Below are 10,828 nucleotides of genomic sequence, written 5' to 3' on the forward strand. Positions count from 1 at the left end.
TAAGAAAACTGGCTGCACAAAACAGAAACATATAGCTTGCAAGTTCAACAGTTGACCTGTTCAAAGATTTATTTATATCCCTACATTTATTAGTATGTCTTATATAATAATATATTTGACCCTGTTCTGAAAACCTACTAGCAAAGAAAAACAAGGTATAAATGCCTTCTTTGTATTTCAGTCATATGAAATGAAGTGAAAGCCCTGACTGAGCATGTGCCCTTCACATGTTCCAGTGTGTATGAATTATTTATTAAGGTGCTGGGCACAATGGGTGGTAGGAGGGTGAGAGGAGCATCAGTGACTGGCACAGTAATGACGGTGCCTGGGCTCATCTCAGAACGCCGCTTGCTGATTGGTGACCTTACACGAGTGGCAGAGGTTAGCAATGCTTGGCACTGCTTGGCTATGAGAGCGGGGCCCTTTTTTTCTCTCTCCTCTCTCTGTCTCTCTTTTGCTTTTTCTAGCACCGTTTCACTGAATCTAAATTAACCAGCAGCTCCCAAATTGCTCTCTCTACCTGCCAGTAGAGCTCGGCGTCTCATGCTGTAAATGATTAGCGCATTAACAGCATAGTGAGGGGACTAACTTGCTGCTCCAGACCCCTTGTTAAAGCGGCAAAAAGCATAGCTGTGAGGTATAATTCATTGCAGTGGCAGCTAATGAGTGGATGCTACAGTGGGAAGGTGACGGTAATAAGCACAGACATTACACCATCTTAACACAGGTACTGTATGTCATTAGTAAGCACAAGGTTAGGATTCAATATGAGGAGCTAGTGGTTAGAGAAGTATTTACATGTAATCTGATGCTGAGTCGGCACATCTGATCTTATTGCAAATGACCTTGCTCAGTGCTGATGCTCTCTAATAACAGAGAGCAATGGGAGCTGCCTCTAGGGCTGGTTATCATTTGAAATGTGTCAATGCTGTTTTTTCTTTGGATATATCAGCAGTAAATGGTTAATACTTCATAAAATAATGAAGTTACATACCATTCCTTCACATGCAGCACGCCAGCACATGCTAGTATGTTTTATACATGAATATATGCAGGCAGCTCCAGTGCATGAGAAGCAGATATGAAGTCGCTTCAGTGGAGTTTATGTCAGCTTTCTAACATCTACAAACATACACTGAAGGCAAATGAGTGAATTTATATTCAGTTTACTTGAGGAAACCACAAACACACCAAACAGGGCCACCATTGTGTTCTTTTTTTCCCTGTGGTTTTGTTCATCCAGTTTCTCTCCAGTGAGGGCCCAGGGTCTCAAAACACACACACAAGCATACACATCAAGGCATGCACAAATACACACTTTTGGCCCAGATTTTTCTCCCCCCCCCCTGCACTCCCTCAGTATCTGCAGGGTGTTTAAACACCAGAGTAGAGTTGTCTAAATGATAATTGCTTCTGAAAGGTTGATTTGTGGCTATATCAGAGGGGGTAACTCTCCACTCAGTGTTGAGCGAGATTAGCCGTGGATCTTCGGGATTTATCACTCGAGGCATGAGGATTAGCGCCGCGATGAAGTTTAAAACAGAATCACTGGCGACCGCATCGTTTTAAAGAAATAAGAGGAGCTTATATCAGCTCAAGCCATTATCAGAAGAAGAAAAGGACGCTAATCAGCTTTTTTAATGCTAATTATTCCTAATGAGGATTAGATTATAAAAAAATCTGTAAAACAACATGAGTAGTTGGAGACCAATTTTGTCATAACAGTTACAAAAAGTATTTTACACGCTCTTCCAAAACTGGAAGTTTGGACATACAATATTGTTTTTCTAGAATTCTTTCTTTAGTCTTGTAGTAAACTGCACTTTTAATGATATTTTTGTGGATGTAATTAAATCACAACTCCATCTGCTATTCTTTATGTCAATAGAAATCACACCTTAGTGATGCAGAGAGGAAATTAAATGAGTCGGACTATCTCATCCACAATGCAAAGTAAATGTATGGATAATGGGTTTAGCTGGCTAGATATGCCGCCATTAGAGGTTTATCTGTGATGGAAGGTGCATTTTATGGCATTAGAGGAGGGCCAGACAAGGAATGAGTCATAACCCAGATATCTGTAAATAAGATTCTTGACGTTTTAAGCCTTAAAAGTGGCATGTGTTCCATATCTTCGATCATTAATCATTAAAAGGAAGTCTGCATCTGTGAGTCCTCCCTTGTCTTCATGTGGTCGGAAATGGATTTCCACAAAAGACAAGATGTGATTCACTCCCCGCCGCCATTGTTAATCTACTTACATGTTTTAATTGTCTTTCATTTGTGTTATTTTACTGGCCTGGACAGAAATGTTTTTAGGGGGCGCCCCATAGCCGAATGGTTAGGGCGCGTACCATGTGGGCCCTAGTGGCCTGAGCATGTGGACCTTGGTTCGGTTCCCAATCCGGCCGGACCGCACACTCTCCACATTTCCTGTCTCTCTCTCACTGTCCTGTCAATAAAGGCAAAAAAGCCTGAAAAAAATACAAAAAAAAAAAAGAGTGTGTCTGTTTTCCTTATTCCATCCCCTGGAAATTCAAGCCCGTGGTCTGAATAGTAATGTCGGGTGTGAGTTCCCAGCTTGGCTGCAGAAAACAGGTGCAGCGAGATCAGCCAACATGTTATGAAGGAGGAAAGCACGTACAGTAACCCAGATAATTTAAGGAGACTGGCCCTGCTGCTGCGAGTGCAAGTGAGCATCATGTGTATCGCGGCTGCAGCTTAAAGCCAAACTGTGATAAATTGGACGAGAAAATGAAGTTGTCATTGAGCCAGGGGGGTCCATTTTGCACATTTGGGTTGTGCTATTTTGTCTGTCACAGGGTCAGGCTAACATATAGTCATGTTAATGCCATGAAATTAAGCAATAAGGTCCATTGTGTTGTTTTTCCAGAGGTGTAAATAACAAGCTGTGCACTCTTCTGGTGATAAAGTGTAGAATGACTGTAAAAAATGGCCTGCCAATACCAAGTGCAAGTAGGTATTATTACGGGGAATGATCTGTCAATAAGATTCCATCTCGTGGAACCTGTGTGACTGTAGAGTGTTGGCCACATCTCAGTGATAACTCAAGCCTAATTGACAGGGCCTACACTGCCTCCTGGGGTACGGGAGGGCCGACAGAGCGAGAATGGAGATTAAGGAAGGAAGTGAATGAAGGTGAGGCGAGGGAATGAGGTGTATTAGGGGGACAGCGGGGGGTGGGGATTGCGATGGGCGAAGGAGGCAGGGAGGTGATGCGCAAGGGATCGCCTGGTCAACTAGCGGCGAGAGCCAGGAGCGCTGTCACTCTCTGCGCCTGCCATGTCTGCTGGCCCTGACAGCAATCCATTTGAGGGCCTCCTGGTGCTAACAGAGTGCTAAAACCCAATCAAACAGGCTGGAAGGAAAAAGGCGAGACGCTCGGGCCCAGCCGGCTTCCACTTGTGTGAGCAATTCACCTCTGACTGACCCGTTCAGGCATCTTAAATAAGCCATGCACATTGTGGATGGCAGAAAAGCCGCACTCGGGGACCTGAAGACAGCCATGTGTCTGTAAGAGCCGGAGAGTGCTTTTAGAATCAAAGAGGTCCTCATGTTTGCCCTCTTCAAGGTCAAATGAGAATAAAATGGTATTTAAAGAAACAGAGAAATAAATTCTATGTTTGTTGGACATAACTTAATACAACCAACTAAAATAAAAAAATGTGTTTTTTTACAGCCTCCCATTTTTGTTTTTGTTCATTTTATTCATATCATTGACATTTGTGATTACTTATGTTGGAAGAAACTGCAAGAAGTCATTTTAGATAAACATATTCTTTAAAGTGAATGGGCCAGTTTGTTGATGAGCAATAGAATAAAATACAAATGTCACAGTGACACAATAATCCAGTGTCGGGCCATTAGTATAACATCCTATTGAGATCAGTTAACAGGACTAATAACACATATGATAATAGGTCGTGAACTATGGCAGATTAACTTCTATCATACAAAAAACAGTACTCAAGGATCAGAGGCGATCGTGCTACTTTAATCCCCTGTGGAAAGGTCAACGTGGGCACATTGATCAAGTGTTGTGCACTTGTGACAGGGCTGGCACTTGAGGGAAAAGCACTTAGGTATATTAAATGAATACGTTGAATTTATAGCCTTTAGTAGCTCTTTATCCAGAATGATTAACAGATCATTGACAAGCCGTTGATTAAAAAAAAGGGGGCATCTGCAAAGCACAGGTTTTTTCATTTACCACGTGTTTCCCTGAAAGTGAAAAGATTGATTTCATAGTTAATCCTCTGTCCTGAGTATTTAGCATTGCAGACAGCAAACAGTTGCTAGCCGATGTAGGGCAGAGATCAGAGTAAGACACATTTCAGTAAAATCTTTAGTCAACCGTGCACCAGAAAAGATTCTCCTCCCTAACAGGATTACAGTGTTTTACAAAAATCAACACGTCTGCGGTCGATGCCACCTCAAAGAAGCTGCGCGAGTCAGAGGAAGATCAGAGGAAGTTAGCTGGTGAAAGCATAATCAAATGGCATCTGTCGTTACTGTGTTGGACAGTGTCCAGTGGCACCCTGGTTCGCTTTGGTTTTCTTAACTCCCCTTGAAATGTTTGGTGAGAATGTAATTAGCTAGCACTGGGCAGGCACAGCCTCACTTTGCGACGGGCTTCGTTGGCGTTGTGTTTTTCTCTTCTCCTTCCCTCGTGTGTTATTGCACACAGAATTAAGTCTGACAAAATGGTAATTAATATTTCCCCTCCATTGTTGAAAAAGAGAGGGGACGCGAGAGCATCGGTGCCAGAGGAACCAAAGGAGGGCAGTGCCAGACTGGCCATCTTGCCAGCTTTTTATATTCACTGGGAGAAAGTGTTTTCAATAAGCCAACCTACTGAAATGATATGTTTTCACACTCACTTTGTCCCAACTGTTTATAAAAGAGAGAGGAAATGACTGATTTTTGTTTGGCTTGACTAATAGATAAAAACTTTGCCTCTGCAGGTGTTTTATCAAAGTGTTAAAAGTAACCATATTTTTTCTTGTCTCTGTTTTTCATTTCAGGAAGTGGGGGATGTGGGCAGGAACACCAAAGAACCAGTACAGTCAGATGGTGTATGAGAATGGAGAGCCCTGCTGGCAAGGAGGTTCACGCAGTGCTACAGTAAGTACTACACATGTTTCAAGCATACGTACGAATGTACACACACGCGCGCTCACAGAGCATATGAGAGCACAAAGAGGCAGACATGAATAAACTAATAGTCAGACAGATGAGCGAATGGTAAGTACGCACTGACAGACTGTCAAATAAACAGATGGGTAGATGATACAGTGGAGGATGAGAGAACAAAAAGAAGAGAGAGTTCTACTTAAGCGAAAGATGTGACACAGACTTTATTTGGATTTTAATTCTTTTAATTATGGCAAATGTGGACATTGTAAACTTTCTTTTAGAGCTTAGTTAATATAAATCACATATAGACAACGCAAATGTGACCCAACCCAAATTACAAAACAGTGTACCATAAACTCACTTTATTTACTTCCAACTGCAGAGAACCAGGTTGTTATTTACTAATCTCCAAGTTTTATATCGTCATCTCATTACATCTCCCAGGATTCTGAGCTGCTCCTGCTATTAATGCAGACTCTTCCTCCATGTTTACCTCCTGTCTCAATAAATGTAATATAATGTAAATTTCCATCAGTACAACAACAGAGTTATATAATACTCACCAGTCATTTCTACAAGTAAAACACCTGACAAGACTTTGTTGTTGTACTGTTGGAGTTAGTGCTTTGGGAATGGACAGTATACAGAACTTTACAAGACAATAGGTAAACATGGAGTAAGTTTGTATCACCTGGAGAGCAGGGGTGAAAGAAATAAAGGCCTGTCTCTAATAATAAGCCTGTTCCAAATAAAAGTTTGGTTCTCTCTGCTACTTAGGTAAATAAAACGTTTTGAGAATTTAAGGTTTGGTGTGGTATGGTCAGGTGAGGTGTGTTACCACCTCAAAATAATGAAGGTGAGTGGACTTTCATATGTTGTGCTCAAAGCAGTGAAAAATAAAGCAACTTAACAATTTGCTCATTACTCGGGATAATCCACAGAACACACTGTTTTCATAGGGACTCCTTATTCTGTAAGTGAAGCCTGTTCACAGCAAACTGACTTGACACAAAATCAGCCAGACCTCAGAACCTTTTGAGGAAAAGATGCTGTAGAGAATGACTTTAACCATCTACAAATAAATACAACTCACATTGACTGTAAAGAGAGACCGTGGACTGTCTATTTCTAGAGGGAAAACTAAAGAAAACAGCCAAACGAAGCTCCTCTCCCCACATTCATCAGGGACAGTGCTGCTCTTTACAGACTTCATCCTGCGCATGTGCATTTCAGCAGTGGGGAGTTAGTCAATCAGTAAAAAGACATTCAGTCCTCATGGCCTGCTCAGCAGCCTGGCAAAAAGATGTTTTGTCAAAAGCCAAGTGATGGAAACTGACTTGCTTTTCTCTCCCTGTCAGTCTACATTGGTTTTTACGGTTAATGTTGCATTCTCTTGCAGCTTTCTCCTCTTCCGCTCTCCATTTTCCCAGGATTCCCTCCTCTTTGAGTCACTTCTATGACACCCATTTACATTTCCATGTGAGAATTTAGCTCAATTAAAAATGTAGCACATTTAATCATCTCTTTTTCTTTGCCTGGCCCCCTCTTCAAATCAGAGTCCAATAAATGTCGTTTGCTAACGTATGTGCTCATGCCATCCAGGGGCCCGCTTTGAAAAGACTAAACTGAATTCCTTTGATACAACCTCCTAACCGTGTGCAGTCGGCATAAATGAAGTTTCGTCAGAAGTCGACGCTCATTATATTTGAAATTCTGAACCTCGTCTTTGAGTAGTGCTCTCTCTTCCTGCTCTGAAACACACTTCTCTCTTCATACTTGAGCAGTGGGACCAGTGATGTATTGTTTCACTGGTGAATATCGAGGTAATCCAAATTCAAGCAGAGTGCAGTGTATCTTAAGAGTCCACGGGGAAGGGTGAACTCAACTGTTTCACTTATTAATTAATTCAAAGTGCTGGACTGTGACTGTTACATGTGAGCAGTGAGTTTAGCTACAGCTAGTAAATCTGTGGCTTTGGCAGATGAGCACGTCTGAATAAATGTTTGGAAAAATAATGGAAGTATATTCAAAGGATAAATCTTGGGTTTTTGTAGCTTTGGCCATCATTTCTACTGGTGGTGATGTACTTGCTAAGTTGGCAAGCGAAAACCAAAACCTGATTTTAATATTCCTGTCGAAGCAGTCACCTTGTACATCAGTACAACACTCCCAATATAATATTTGCGTGTCAAAAGTCCAAGGTGATAACCCTGATGACATCACCATGACATCATCTGGGTTATTTTCTCAGATTTGATAAAGCTCTTCCAGATACCACTGAAAACAAGATATACTACATATACTTGCTTAGAAAACAGAATAAATTGGATAAATCTTAAGTCTGCAACACTGATCTGTGGCTCTAGCACCTGCAAGTCAAAACTGAACCACTAATAATCATGCACACACATACACACATAAGAGAACACTTTGTCTCACCAAGTGGCACACACCCACTTAATATCTCTGTGCAACAAGATACTAAGTGACATAACAAAAGGCTCTATTTTTAATCCAAATACGGGACAAAACCAAATCACCAGTTGTACCAGACTCAAACTTCAGCACAATAATACCTGTCAAGTTTCCATCTCTCTCCCTCTCCAGGTGCTTTTGTTCACCAGAGGGATTGTCTGTTCAGGGTGCAGTATGATGTGAGGGGGTTGCTATGGAAACCCCCTAGAAGTAAAATAAGTTGCCTTTTTTTCTCTTTCCACTTTCTTGCAGAGGGCTTCAAAGTCAGCGATTAAAGTCACGTCAGTGGTAATCACATCCTCCCCTGTCCTGTGCACACGTGGGGACGACAACAGTGATGTCCCATAATGCCACAGTGTCCCGCAGTCGCAGAAACACTTTGGTTCTTGTTCTGTCTGATTGCAGGGGGAGATAGTGATGAAACTCTCCGTGTACAGTACGATCACTTTATTTGAGGAGAGACCTGAATATGTTTGAAATGCCAGCTCCACGAGTGCCATGTGCTCACATAATCCTGTTGTTTGTAGTGATTCCTACTTCTTCACAAAAGTTTAAAAAGGTTGGAAAATCACTAAAACAAGAGGTAGGACGGCGTCCTCTACCACCACCACCCCCCACCCCAACCCCTCTCTGAGATAAAACTGGCATGGCTCTTGACTCAGGCTAACAACAGCTCTTCTCCCCGCACCACCTCAACTTTTCTTTCTTTGTGCTTTTCTAGGTCACACTGACATGTGGAACAGAGACAGCCTTGCGATCGGTGAAGGAGCCCAGCAAATGCCAGTACATCATGGACTTTCAGACTCCTGTGGCCTGTCAGCCAGTGCTAAAGCAGCGGGGCATACACAGTGAACTGTGACCCTTTCCCTTACTGGCCTAGCCTAGATTAACTTCCCCACCCCCCACCCCCCTCAATAGCTAGCCCGCAGTGACAGGCTGGGGTCCTGAGGGTCCCCTCTGACATCTGTGTTGTCAGAACATATATACTTCTAAGCAAGTCTTGCTAAGGTCAGAATCAGATTTTTAGTAACACTGTTCCTAGACCACTTTAGTTTTCATTGATTGTTCTGGTGCTGCTTTATCTCTGTTATGTGTTAGCATTGGAATGCTGCATTTACTGAAAGATTTGGTGAACATAAGTATTAATAACACTTTACATTGTAAGGCTTTACATTGAAGGCCCAACATGATTACTATGTGAATAATTGAATAAATACAGTGTCATACAGTAGATCAGTTGCAGTGAATAATGACATTGCCACTAATGTAACTGCTGTGTCAAATTGCTGTTTATTCATACACACAAATGAAAGGACTGCGTCCCTGTAATTCATTATAGTAGCTACTTTATTACAGCCTTACATAACCCTTGAAGGATAAGTCTGATTATATTTTTCTTAGTGTCAATAAATCCATGAAAAGACTAAAACCAACAATGATTTGATCCTCCTAACATGTATCGCCTATGGAGCCAAAGCCTGATGGAGCTTAGCATAGAGTCACTACGCACTGTCCAAACAGTATGTTTGAATGAGCCTCACAGTTGCACTGGGTAACACCTTCGTTATGATGAACACGGGCACTTCAGTTTATTTTTAGTTGGTCCCACATATGCTTGCTGTAAATACTGACCGGCTTTTACTAAATGTGTATAAATCCACTGCTGAAAATAGTCCCCAACAAACACACAACTTAACTCCTGTTTGAATAACATTTGCCAAAAACTACAGTACCCAGCTCTTTTAGGAAATTATTTCACCTGATTTTCAAGGTTTTGAGCTGGAACAAATGGACTGCATGCTATAGACAGAGTGAGGAAGTTGCAGAGTAGTGAGAGACTGACACATTGTTGGTTTTGGTCTTTCTGTCAAATTTGTTGACAATAGGAACAATATAAGGTAAAGTCAGCCTTGTCCTCAAAGTATTGTTTTTACTGCTGTATAGTTACTCAACAACGTTACATTACTATGTAGATAGACAAAGAAATAAAGTGGCATTGCTACAAAGGTAACTTGTGCTGTTGTGTTGTTCATAGTTACCTCATAACCTAACTTAATTCTACCATTAATTCAGCTTTTAACAGCTTAAATGAAGTTTTTAAATATTAAATAGTAGTCTAACAGTTTGGTGTACAGTATGCTCTGCACTGTATATGGTAATCGTGTTTTTATACATACATAATATATCTTAACATACTAATTTGTGCACTTCAGCCACAGTAATATATAGTCTGACAACAATTTCGCAATATTTTTTTACTTTCAGCTATTATTAGTGGTGCATTGTTTACTGAATATAACATCTCTTGATTTCACAAGATTCTGCCAGCGTTAGCAGTCTGCTTCTTACTGTGCAGTCTGTCTATGATGTTGTTATGTAACAGATTGTGGGGTTTCTGCAGCAGAGCCCTCTGCTCATTAAGGGGGAGCTAAATCAGCTGTCAGGTATCCAATAGGCTGCCTGATATATTCCTACCCTGCTGGGGCAGCCGGGTGGCTGTTTGCCTGCTAGCAATGCAATAGCCTCAGGCCCTGCAGCCCAGGGACTGCTGCTTTTTATTTATCCGGCTTCAGCTCCTATCCACACACACTATTTGATGGCAAATCTGACTATTTGCTTTCACCTTCAGTTTTCTGAATAATGGTGAGGTTTGCTGAAGGTGTCAACCGAGTCACAAAAGGCATTTCTACAAAAACTTCCTCAAAACTAAACTCATAAATACCACACTCTGCAAGTGTTGTTCTTTTTGCTTAAGTTGGTCTGTTGATTTAATTTAAGATGTGTTAATACAGCAACTCGCACTCGTAATTACCATGTTCATCTTGCATCTGTAAAAGCAAACACTCGAATCGATCAGCCAAGACAAAAACTGTTTTCCTAAGGATATAATCCTCTCTGATTCACCTCCATCTCAGGCAAACAACACAGTATCACTGTACATTTTAATCTCTTCCTCATTCAACGTTTCAAATATGTGACAGATGCCAAAGCTGATGTCAGCATAAAAAAAACCACCACCACCACTAAGCCTGCACAGGTTCCTAACTCTCCCAGCAGCTGGAAATGCTGCCAATCACACAGACTGTGTCAAAAGCAGCACTCTGTCTAATATTGCAGAAGGCAACATTGCATTACTGGCATCTGGAGAAAACTTTATATTGCATCACTGCCATATGGTGGCCATGTGATGATGTCT

At 41.5% G+C, this 10,828-nt stretch overlaps 1 protein-coding gene across 1 annotated transcript in view; it reads left to right on the top strand.

The window, feature by feature from the left end:
* The window catches only part of LOC108890918 (glucosidase 2 subunit beta), a 116,524-nt gene extending 106,881 nt beyond the window's left edge, over positions 1–9,643 (top strand). The window contains exons 14-15 of the mRNA XM_018687991.2: positions 5,046–5,145; positions 8,354–9,643. Coding sequence (XP_018543507.1) covers positions 5,046–5,145; positions 8,354–8,491 — 238 coding nt within the window. The 3' untranslated portion in view covers positions 8,492–9,643. The remainder of the gene's footprint in view (positions 1–5,045; positions 5,146–8,353) is intronic.
* Positions 9,644–10,828: the final 1,185 nt, after the last annotated feature.

This window comes from Lates calcarifer, linkage group LG14, assembly GCF_001640805.2.
Source record: "Lates calcarifer isolate ASB-BC8 linkage group LG14, TLL_Latcal_v3, whole genome shotgun sequence".
Classification (NCBI taxonomy): Eukaryota; Metazoa; Chordata; class Actinopteri; family Centropomidae; genus Lates; species Lates calcarifer.